A 12848-nucleotide genomic window follows, 5' to 3' on the forward strand; every position below is an offset into this window, starting at 1 on the left:
TATCGCAGAGGATCCTTTGAGACTTTTTGGGTTTTCCATTTTAGAACAGGTCACTTGATTCAGATGGTGATGTCTTCATTTAAAATCAAACTTCTTAATTCAGACGTCAAGTTCAAAGTGAAGCCAGAAGACCAGCATACACAAACAACAGCATGTGATTATAGGTTTGGGGATGTCATGTCGGCAGCAACATTCCAGACATTTTGCTTTGGTCGCGGCTTTTCCAAAGCCCGTGATTTCAAGGATAAAATTAGACTGCGGTGCTGACCGTTCTCTTTGTTTGGGGGCCATTGCAAACACTTGCTTTTTAATGTCACTCGCTTCATGGTCATTGCAGTCTTCATTCTTCCTGCTCTTCAGTAGAGAGACAGGAATGAGTCTCTGAGAAGGAAATTCAAGTGTATGCATACCACAAATGCCACATGACAAGACTTCTCATATACATTTACATATACAGACTGAACCAGTGTCAGTAAGACCAGTTTTAAAACATCAAAGCAGCACTCTATATAAACTCTTCATTCATACGTTGAGTTAAGCTTGAGCTTGAAAGTGTCACCGTTTATTTGTCTTCATCTGTTCATCTTTTATTCATGATAAAACATCAGTTTGCGATGAAGTACCTCATAGGGCATGATGATTAGGATCACCTTGATTATGTTTTCTGAGGCAACTGCTTCCAGGGTCCTCCAGCAGTTAGTAGTCACGATTAGAGAATGCTGTGGTAGACAGCTGTGACTAATAGAGACAGTGCTAATAATGCTCCCAGTGATTGATGGGAATATGTTGGCTCGGTGATCTCATTGTTGATTCGCGATAAGCTGCAGGCTTGCTGCTTTAGCTCCTCAAGATAGCATTTAATTAAGTTTGGGTGGTCAGAGTGGTGCAGCGGGGGCTGCAAGCTTACAGGTGCACTGTCCAAGCAACTCATTGTCACATTGTGAGGGAGAGAGATGGAGAGACACTGAGAAAGAGGGGGAAGGGAGGCATACAGGAAGAGGGCTAGTAAGAGCAGAACAGAAAGAGAGAGATTAGGTGAAAGAGAGGGTGATAAACACAGAGGGGGGAGAGAATGTGAGAAAGGAGAGAGTGAGTGAGAGAGCGAGAGAGAGAGATGCAGGCGCTCCGAGAGCTATGTGAGCCCATTTGCCGGCTTCACCACCGTTCACTCTCCGCTGTGAGGAGAGAGGAACCGTCAGAGAGGAGGCAGGAGGAGCGTAGCTGTCAGGTGGTAATTAAAGGAGAGACAGAAGGTAGGGGGAGATAGATAAGAGTGAATGAAAAGACACTGCCATTTAATAGGGGGAAAAGATAAAGAGAGCGCAAGAGGAAGAGAGAATGTGTGAGGAGCGAGAGATGTAGCGAGTCGTTCATCCACGCCCCTGACTGTGGTGAAGCAGGAGAAAGGAGCCAAGAAGACAGAGAGACAGCATGCGGACAGGGAAGGAGTGGAAGAAATGAATGTTTGTGTCTGGCTCGGCGCCTGACCATGACCATGGGCTGGCTTAATGATGGATCTGGATTTTACCTACATGCCTGAGAAGGTGGTTTTCTCTCCATTCTACTCCCTCTGCTCGCTTTCCCTCCAGCCCACTGAAGCCTGGACATCAGTCGGGAGACGCAGGACCTGGGGCTCCATCTCTTATGCTTCCTCTGCTTTCTTTGCGCTCCTTGCTTCCATCTGCTTTCTCAGTTTTAGTGCAGTCAAGATGTGAAACAGAGTGCCATGCACAGGTAGATCCACTTGCATGTATAGTTTCAGTCTCTGAGCTGCCAGCGGTAAAGAGGTTAGTTGAAAAGGAGAGAGGATGAAGAGAGGAGCGGAGTTCTCGGTTTATCAGGGCGGCAGCCCAGCTCGACGGCCTCCGCAGCCTCTCCCTGACAACCTCAACCTGCGGATCAAGCAGCGCTCGCTTACTAACCTGACCCTGCTCAGTGATGGCGAACAGCAGGTTTACACCTTTGAGCTCGACGAGCTGCCGCCGTCTCGCCTTTCCCAACCTCAAAACTCTTCATTGTACTCATCTTCCACACAACGGGCAGGAGGCAGTCTGCAGGGAAGCCCCAGGAAGGATGTGGTCACAAGAGGCGGAGGTGTAAGGGGCACCAGAGCTCGATCTCTGTCGCTCTCCCTCACTAAAGTGCTCTCTCAGTCAGAGCATTCTCTCATTCCAGTCCCTTGGCGATGCACAGCAGCAGGAGGGCGGCCACAGCGGGCATCATACAGTGGCCACCCGAGGATTGAGGCACAGCGGAGGTCCAGAGAGGTGGCAGGAACAGATGAAGAGGTCAGCAGGGGGCGGTCCGATGAGGAGGTGGCAGCAGCAGACAAGGGAGGTGGGAAACAGGGAGGCAGGGAGAAAGATGGCGGATATTGGGCGGAGGAGGAGGTTTCTGAGGGAGGTCCTCGTGAAGGAACAGCTCAGCTTGATAAGGAGGTGATCCTCACCATGCTGGGTGACCTGGAGCAGGTGCTGCACGCACAGCCTCGCCCACGTAAGTGAGCATTCATTCTCATATAAAGCCTAGAAAGGACTTTAAAAGTGTTGTTTTTTTATTACATATTACACACGTGATCACACACGTCAATCAGCAGCTTTAAAAAACAATTTCTATTCATTTAAAATCTTGCTTTTTAAAGAAACAAACTGAGAAGCAAAGTAGCTCTGATAGGATGGTTATTTTCATAACCTTCATGATGAGTCAAGCTGTCCTTCTCTGAATAGATGGCATTTGCTGTTTTTTTTTGCAAATTTGCATTATAGTATTTATTTTCGTTTTTCCTGCAGTATATAAAAATCATCTCACCTGTATCTCAATAATAAAGCTATGAAGACACTTAAAATAAATTTCCTGTTGTTGGAAACTGTTTTGTGCAACCTTTTTGTATTTACAGTTTTGAGGGATAAGCCTCTTGCATTTCTCTAACTAGAAATATATGTAAAAAAGAAACCAAAAACGAATTTAAATTTTTGTAGTTATTATTGACTTAATGCATACATATTATTAAAATTTGGGCTATAACGGTTGTATTGATGTATAGCAACTTGAAATGCTCCCAAAAATGGCTCCACAGCATGTAAAAATATAAAGACAAGCTCTGGTGGACTTGGTTCTATGGTAGGTCTTAAAGGGTTAAGGCATTGTTTTGCAAGAACATGCTCTTGAAGAACACTTTGCTTCCTGTAGTCCATACCTTTACACTCACAGATATGTTGCATTCTCACCTAAAAGATCTGCACAGCAGCAGTAGTTTATTTCCTAGATATTACACATCCTATTTTTCACCTGCATTCACTCTGTCACAGTCTGCAAATGAGGCACTTTGTTGAGCATGCAGCTTTAAGTGGTTTAATGTAAATCTCAGCTGATGGAGTCTAACCTGGTACTGTGCTATACCTTGGCACCAGCTCTGTTAATATATGTCAAATTTTCCAGTGTACACACCATCTGCCATCTTCCCATGTGGAACAATGTGCACAAACTTGGCTTTAACGTGAGAGAAACACAGGAGTCATTAAGAAGGATTTCTGAAAAGTGATATGAGTCAATCAAAGAAAATGTTAGTTTTGAATCTGAAATTATGAAACTGACAATTATGAAACTTTTTGTTTGTGTATTTCTTTATTTTTTTCTTTTGCATACCATGTCAAACTTTTCTGTATATACTCATGTCGTAGATTTAGGAGCAACCAAGTAATTGTTAACATTTTATTTTTTATTTTAACAATCATCAACTTCATACACAGGGTTTGTAGGGGTGCTTGAAATCCTTGAAAATGTTTGGATTTTAATATTGCCTTTTCAAGGTTTGAAAAGTGCTTGGCTTTTGGATTTGGTGCTTAAAAGTGCTAGAAACTGTAACCACAAATAACTATTTGATTGAATAGTTTTCTTATCAGATTGTCACAAAGTATAAAAGCAAAATTTCTCCGCCTGGGCTGCCTTGCACCTCTACGTGTCAGTCTGTTTCAATGTGTGACTGTTTGAATCTGTTTATCGTGAGAACCTACACATTAAACAACTTAAATTCATAATGGCTTCAAGCTCACATTGAGACCTGTCGGGCACTATCAGCCACTAAGACAAATTTTGATGTGTTTTTGTATATGAGTATTTCATACTTTAAGGCTCACTTTTTATTTAAGGCAGATGAAGTCTTATATGCTGAATTGAACTGAGTATGTCATCTGTTCAAAGCCTCTCCCAGTCAGTGCTGTTCTCCATGCCTGTCATACTGGACATGATTTTATTAGAATAAACACGTTAAAGGTGATCATTTAAAACTTTAACAATAATACAGAAAGCAATGTAGTTAAACATCTTACAGTTAGTTTTGAATGAATGAACTTTAAAAAAACAAACAAACATCTGTCTCCTATTTCTTGTGTCACATAGGAAAGAAGCATCAATATCTGATGTGTAGCCTTATTATTTTGGTCTTACTGAGGCGATGCGAAGTGAAATATGCATTCTGGTTTTTTTGTAATGTGCTGGAAAAGCTTGAAAATGGACCTTGAAAGTGCTTAAAAAGTGTGTGTGTGTGTGTGTGTGTGTGTGTGTGTGTGTGTGTGTGTGTGTGTGTGTGTGTGTCAGATAAAACCATGTATTACATTAAACAGATAGTGTTCATTGATGTAATTAACAGGCTCTCAATGTGCTTAAGTGGCTGCCAGGAAACACATTTGTGTCCACTTAGATATACCGTATTTTTCGGACCATAAGGCGCACCGGATTATAAGGTGTACTGTCGATGAACGGATCTGTTTTCATACATAAGTCACAATGGATTATAAGGCGCATTAAGTTAAACAAAACAGATAAGTCAAACTTTACTCAACTCATTCTTCTTGCTTCCTCCACTTCTGTACCATTGATTCATTAATGTTGAATTCTCTCACAGCTGCTCTATTCCCATGTTGTTGCAGTATATTAATGACTAACCTCGTATTGTGGATGGATTTTCTCAGTTGCTCTCCTTATTGAAGTTTGGTCAAAAACCATCGGGAACCCTCACGTTAACTTAGTTAGCGTTCATCCTCCAGCTTCACTGTGTTATGCTTTATGTTATGCCAGAGCTTCCAAAGTGTGGGGCCCGCCGCTGGGGGGGGCGCAGAGCCACTGCGGGGGGGTGCGCTTGGTCACTGCTAGCATCATGGACAGGTTTTTGACGGGGCGCCCACACAAACGCAAAGCAGGAGATGAAGCATCGCTGAATATGTTTCCAAACCAACTTCATTCTAAGCCAAAGACTAGAAAATATGATGAAGCATATCTAGTTGTTACAAATCACGGACAAACGGTATCCCAATGTTGTTTATGTTTTTGAACCCATTTTGCACAGGGAGGCATTTTTTGAAAAATGCATTGATAGCAATGTTGAATATTATAAGATAAGATAACCTTTATTAGTCCCACACGTGGGAAATTTGTTTGTTATTACACAGGAAAAAAACAACTACATGTAAAATAATTACACTGTGACGCCTCTGCCTTTCTAAATGGAGGGACAGCAACTGCGTGTGTATAATTAAACGTGTAAAAACTGCAGATAGTCAGATTAACAGTAACAGTATTTTGTCTCTATCTGCCATTCTGCAATTCATCTCATGTACACAATAACGTAGCTCACTGCGTGACGTGAAAAAAGGCACATACCTTTGACGTTGCATGACGAACTCTGTATTCCTCGTCCACACGTAAACACAAAAAAGGAGTTTTAAAAATCTCAGTTTTCGGTGATTCGAAACGCAGTTTACGTGTGGACGAAAGGCCCAAACGCATAGAAACAGCTGCGTTTTCACTGTGTTATGCTAACATAGCTGTGTCACTAGCGATCACGTAGCACATCATTATATACCAGCTAGTCCAACTTCAGTAACCCTACAAACGTCACTGCTGTTTAGTTTTCTGTCTTCATTTATGTTGGAAGTGATAGCAGAGCTGTACATTTTATTTTTTTCAGAAATCTCTCAGTCAGAACATGCTATATCATGTTTAGGTAAATAGCGAAACTAGCGAGCTAACTTACTGCTAACTTCTAACTCTGTTAAATTTAATAAATTCTGTTTTCATGGATGCCTGGATGTTAAACGTAATTGTTATACCTGGTAAAGCGGCAACGCTGATCATTTTATTGAAGATGAAAGAATTTAGACAGTTTTTAACTCTCAGTGTGCTCCAGTGTTCGTTTGACTTTGGGACCTTAAGCAACGGAGTTTTGGACCCAGAGAACTCCAAGTCCGCTAGGCTTCTGACTACGGTAGCCATAATGTTCTGACAATCCATCAAGTGGTGGGCTTCGTAGCTTACCAAAGTCGTAGTGAAACATTTTTGACAGATCTTTGAGCCACTTAAAATCGGTTCGAGGTCAGTATGCACAACCACAATTCATACATAAAGCGCACCAGATTATAACACGCACTGACGATTTCTGAGAAAATTAAAGGATTTTAAGTGTGCCGTGTAGTGGGGAAAATACAGTATATGTGTGTGTGTGAGTGAGAGAGAGAATGAGAGAGTTTGAGAGAAGCCGAGCTTTATTCAAACTGATTTGCAACAAACTGCAGCAGTGAGGGCAAAGTAGTGCACAGTTATGTTTACGTGAGTGTTATTTTGTATGCATTTGTACAATTAGATAACTGTGAGAGTACATTGATAGCATTTAGTCAAAGTCAAAGTCAAAGTCAACTTTATTGTCAATTCTGCCACATGTACAGGACATACAGAGAATAGAAACTACGTTACTCTCAATCCCTAGATAAAATAGCAAATGAACATTTAAATATAAGAGTGATTAAAAAATGCAGGTAATGTAGGTAAAATAATTAAAAAGTAAAAATTTAAATAAATACAATACAATTTTACATATAACAAGAAAGCTATACAATATACAATATAATGGGTAAATGACATTGGGTGTAAACCAGGCAGAGTAGTGCAGCAATTGCTACATACACGTAATGTAAGCATATTGCTACATTACGTCATTTAGCACTAGTAACGGCTATTTGTACCAGTTAGCATGAAAAAGTAGGGGAAGGAACTACATGTAAGCACTGACTGGTACTGTACAGTGTGTGTGTGTGTGTGTGTGTGTGTGTGTGTTTATGCTCGAGTGTATGAATAAATGCGTCAATTTTAAACAGTAGCCATTTGCATTTTGTTGTGTCAACTCTGTTTCAAGGAGCATTTGTTTAACATCGAGCATTTGTGTGTGTGTGTGTGTGTGTGTGCGTGTGCGTGTGCGTGTGTCTAAGAATGTGTGTATATACCTTTCCTGATTCTATTCCCTCAACCCCTCTCTCTCTCACACACACACACTGGCCTGGTCTCAGTTTGGCTGCTTCCTGTGCTTTCCAGGCCAAGATCTGAATGTAAGCTTGAATCCAAATGAGCGCTTGGTGGCTTCTCACCTCTCTGTAGGGTTGGAACTGAAAGTAGGAGCTAAAAAATATTGTATAAGCATATTGCTACATTACGTCATCAGGTGCAAAAGATTTAACCATACAAGTCTGCTAGTCTTTAAAATCAGTTATTTACAGCAGAAAGTGTAACGCTGTAATGTTTTGGTTTCACTGTGGATGCAGTCATGTCATTGCAGCATTGTTCGGGTGAGACCTCTTCTCATGCACTGTTGCTATGGCTCTCATTTATATACACACACAGACACACACACACAAATAGATTCACACACATTCGCACCTTTAACTGCTTCTCAATGTTTCATTAAGAGTCCGTTCATAATGGAGATTCTGGGACTAGATTGCTTCATGTCACTTTATAATGGGATTGTAATTGGATCTTTCTTGAAGGAGAGCTGGTGAGAGAAGTTTTGCACATCAGGGATGACATGAGAAAAAGACGGATTACAATAGTGATGTGTCGGTCGCGAACGAAACGGCTCTTAGAGCCGACTCTTTGAAGTGAACGACGTGAGCCGGCTCCTTATCACGAGCTGTGGGGTTTTTTTTCTTTCTCTCACCATCTCTCTCGCACTTTTTTTCCGCTTCACTCTGCACGCGAGCCTTGTGCTTTGCGCTGGGAAGAGGGGGGAGGGGCGGTAGTTACACTCTGAATAGCACAGGAACTAGTGATGGGTCGTTCGCGAACGAAATGGCTCTTAGAGCCGGCTCTTTGACGTGAACGACGCGAGCCGGCTCCTTATCGCAAGCCGTCACGTGTTTTTTTTTTTTTCTTTCTCTCACCACCTCTCTCGCACTTTTTTTCCGCTTCACTCCGCACACGAGCCTTGTGCTTTGCGCTGGGAAGAGGGGGGAGGGGCGGTAGTTACACTCTCAGTAGCACAGGAACAGAGCGGGAGGGAAAGAGAGAGAAAGAGAGCCAGGGACAACGTCACATTAGAAAGGTATAGTAATCATCCACAACTATTTTCGGTTGCAGATGATAAAGGATTAAGAAAGTTTATTCATGCAGGCCCATACGACAGAGAATGTGCATCTTCTTTTTGTTTTCATATTATAATTTATATTTAATTGTGTTGTGGTTTGCAGTGTTTTGTGTTGTTTTCACTTTAAATTTGTAAAAGGAAACAGCTGAAAATTTAAATAGTTAAAAGTTGAAATGTGAATAGTTGATTTTTGTATTATATGATTTATTTATTACATTTTATGTGGAGTGAATAAATAAAAGTATATTTACGGTGGCCCCTAGAGACAAAGCACATACAAACTCCAAAACATGTACAAAACACAACAGAAGTGCTCCAGGATGCTGGGCGCAGTGTTGAGCTTTTGTTACCTAGTGGCTACACAAGCCAGGAAGTACCAACAACCAGATTTGGTGTGTGGTAGTAACAGGTAAATGAACATTTTTTTTAATTATTTGAATATATATGAGTGCTTGTGTATAAATACACAAACAATACACTTATGCTTTCAATTGTGTAATTTAAGTGATCTAGGTAGCTCTGGTTTAGAAGTTCAGTTAATGCTAGAAATGTGTTTTAGAGTTTGTACATGCTTTGGAATTTGTATGTGATTTTTTGGAGTTTGTACATGCTTTGTTTCTAGGTGCCACTGTATATATTTATATATAAACATATATAAATAAAACCACTTTTTTTTTACATTAGTAATTCTTTTTGTGCATAATTTTATAGTGTTGTTAATAATAAATTAATTAAAGCAACAAAGCAACCTGAAGAGCCGGTTGTGAGCCGAAAGAGCCGGATCTTTTTAGAGAGCTGAGCCGAAAGAGCCGATTCTCTAAAAAGAGCCGGAAATCCCATCACTAGATTACAAAGAAAGACAAAATCATGCGGTTGTAATGTTTTGAGTTTGCAGTGAAGAGCTCCCCTTCCCATTAAGATAATGTGATCCAGGATCTCCCTTCTTAAAGGAGCTTTAGCCTTTCTAAAAGATCCATGTTGTAATTGAGGTCAAGTCTTGAGCTTTGAAAAACAAACAGATATTGCAGTGTGGACTTTTCTGGAATTTAGCTCGGACCACGTCCTCATTTTAGGTAATGGCAGATGGCTTGAACATGAATTGAGGCTGCGGTTTGGGGATGACCTCAGAGGGGACTGGCAGCGGCTCCCTGGCCAGGCATATCCCCATATACTAATGAAAAGTGAATGGATTCTAAAAGCATATGAAACGACCCAAGACTTTAGTGACTGAAAAATAAGGTTTAGCCAGACCTGTACCATGTGCTCTTGTGAGTCACAGATTAAACTTTTTTAATTCAGTAGAGCCTCAGCAGGCACAAGAACTTAGGCAACTGCAGCAAATAATGATCAAATAAATAGTGAAATAGTGAATAAAATAAAAGTTGTTCTCTTTCAAAAACAAAGCTTGAACAAAACAAAGATAAATGAAATGTGTCCATCAAGGCACTTTTCTTTAAATGTGCCTAAGTGACTCTACCACTGTGTATTGTAACATAACATCCTGCAAAGCAGGAAGACTGGTCTCAGTGTGTAAAATGAATGACGTACTGCCAGTTTTGTAGTAGTTCATGCCTGATCACGTTGTTCAGTGTAGACTCAAAAAGACGGGATCTGTACAAAAAACAGAGCTCCATCCTACAATGTTATGTGTTATCTAGGAAACTAGCTTAGCATTTCTGTTCAAATTCAAAATAATCCTGCTGTATATTCCAGAAGATAAAGAACTCAGATACTGTGGTTTCTGCCCGTGGCAATGAGCTGGCCCAGAGGAGTTCCCTGAGGCCTTTTCAAATCTCTAGAACCTCCGTCTGCCCTAATGTGCCCCACACTGTAATCACAGCTGCATTGCCTGAAACACAGAGAAAAGCTTCTTGCAGTCATTTTACCATTACACAACACTGGCCAACATCTGCTGGCTCATTTATTGTGCCACGGAGACAGTTTCCCTGTGAAATCACCTTAAAACTAGAAAGCACTGTGACCACCATCCATTCTGTGTCTCGTGCCACTTGTTAATTACCCATTGTGTGGTACCTGCCTGTGGGTATGGGCTAGCTTGACAAGCTAACAGAGAAGCTTAATTGGAGCTGACAAGCAGATACTTTGGTCTGTGGTCGCTGCTCACACTTCTGAAATGTTGCCCGTCCAGTGCTTATTAGCAACACTACTTCAGTAAGCTTAATGAAACAAATTCTTCATCTGTAAACGAGGCACTGAAAGAGAACATAAAATATATGAAGTGCTTTCTTAGCTGTCTCCTGCTCTAGGGCGAGGTAGAGAGATGGAAGCATTTCTCTACATGTCTGACAGAGAAGCACAGGAGCTCTGGCAGAGTTTGCTTCTACATGCGGGCATGACTGTGTCCCAAACTAAGTGACAGATTGCGTGGTGTCATGGCATGACATTTCAGCATCAGCCTGAAGGAAAAATGTCAATACCGCATAAAATGATACACACACTTTTTAAAGCAGAAGAAGTGCATGTTAGTGCAGCCTGACAGGCAGATTTATTGTATGAGATCCAAATTCTCAGCAAGTGGGTTAGGGACATTCACCGTAATGCAGTCTGTCATTGTGATCGGTCATCATTTTGTTCCCCCTACTGAGACATTTCAGTGAAATCCAATGAAAAACTGTATGTCAGCCATCCTCATCACTTTTTATGTTGTGTGTGTTTGTAGCTTTTGTGTAAATGGGTGACAGGTGCTTGTTGTAAAAGTATGTCCAGGGATCTGAGTAAATCATGTAAAAATGTATGTGTGCAGGAGAAGACCCTGAGACAAGACGTATGAGGACAGTAAAGAACATCGCTGACCTGCGGCAGAACCTAGAAGAGACCATGTCCAGTCTACGGGGGACACAGATCAGCCACAGGTAGGCGTGCAGAGCTCTTTACTTTGAACGCTTAATGGATGACCCTAATCTGAAGATGCAACAACACAACAGTTTCTGGTTTTTATCCAGATTATTTATTTTGTATAGCACCTTTCAAGATAAAAACCACGAAGTAAACGCACTAAAAATAAAATGGGGACCAAGAACAGAACCCTGTGGTTTACCATGTGAACCAACAGAACCAACTTGAACCAGTCATGTGTTTTACCAGATACGCCTACCCAGTGCTTTAGCCACAGTAGTATCAATACTTCCACAACCCAAATATAGAACATGCTCCCTTCGCAGAGCCATATGTATCATCACATCATCATCGCCACTAAAAATAAATATATAAAAACTAATTTATTTTTTTTAAAAGTTGTAAAAGCACAGAGAGGAGGTACAACACCTGGTAGACTGGTGTCAGAATAACAACCTGTCTCTCAATGGCTCACACCCCTCTGCACATCAACGGATCTGCTGTTGAGATGGTCAACAGTGTGAAGTTCCTGGGTGTGCACACATCAGCCGATCTCTCCTGGAACCTGAACACCACCACCATCATGAAGAAAGCCCAACAACGTCTTCACTTTCTTAGGAAACTGAAGAAGGCCAGTCTCCCTCCTCCTATCCTCACATCATTGTACTGGGGAACCATTGAGAGCGTCCTCTGCTGCTACATCACTGTGTGGTACGGGAACTGCACCCTCGCTGAAAACAAGTGTCTGCAGCGCATAGTGAGGACAGCAGAGAGGATCATTGGAGGCCCTCTCACATCCACCTCCCAACTCTATGACAGACACATCATCCGACGTGCGAACAGCATAGTGAAGGACACTCTCCACCCCTCACATGCACCGTTCTCCCTCCTTCTATCTGGCAGACGGTTTCGCAGCATCAAAACCGTGATGACCAGACACTGGAAGAGCTTCTTCCCCCAAGCAGTCAGAGCCCTCAACTCACTACCACAAAAGGACTGATATACACATACACCTTTACAAACACCTTACAATACTCATCAAAATTATATTATATTTGCACATTTTGCATTTTGCACATGTCTTTGTCATGTCTCGTCAATGATATCCCGACAATAATTTGAAACTGGTATTAAATACTAGAGATGGCACGATACCACTTTTTTATGTCCGATACCGATATCGTAAATTTGGATATCTGCCGATACCGATATGAATCCGATATAGCGTGTTTTTTAATCAATAAATTTTTTTTAATATCTTGCTGCTTTTTGTATAAGTTCAAACTCAAGTTAAAAAACAAACACTAAAGCTATTCTGTTACACCTGTATGCAAAAAATAGACTGCACCCAAAATATTTCATAGTTCAGCAACACTGATCAATCTAATAAACTTAAACCTGCTCCATCCTCCCTATTCTGGTATTTTAAAGAGTAAGCAACCTGACTAATAGGGTTCTAAAACTCCCAGCAAAAAAACCCAAAAAAATAGGGAACCACCCACCCTCCACCTCATGATGCTTAATCGACACAATCAACTTTAATTTGATGCAGTGTGGGAAAAAAATGCACAGAAATCAATTA

At 41.3% G+C, this 12848-nt stretch overlaps 1 protein-coding gene across 10 annotated transcripts in view; it reads left to right on the forward strand.

The window, feature by feature from the left end:
• Positions 1-12848, forward strand: part of nav3 (neuron navigator 3) — a 408804-nt gene that overhangs the window by 335598 nt on the left and 60358 nt on the right. For 8 of the 10 annotated variants that reach the window (XM_012915615.4, XM_076876163.1, XM_012915613.4 and 5 more), the window contains one exon: positions 11175-11283. In XM_012915615.4, the coding sequence (XP_012771069.2) occupies positions 11175-11283 (109 nt within the window). Of the gene's footprint in view, positions 1-790; positions 2497-11174; positions 11284-12848 lie in introns of those variants that run through there. The other 2 variants (XM_012915619.4, XM_076876164.1) reach the window with 1 other exon arrangement.

This window comes from Maylandia zebra, linkage group LG17 (assembly GCF_041146795.1).
Source record: "Maylandia zebra isolate NMK-2024a linkage group LG17, Mzebra_GT3a, whole genome shotgun sequence".
In the NCBI taxonomy this organism is placed as follows: Eukaryota; Metazoa; Chordata; class Actinopteri; order Cichliformes; family Cichlidae; genus Maylandia; species Maylandia zebra.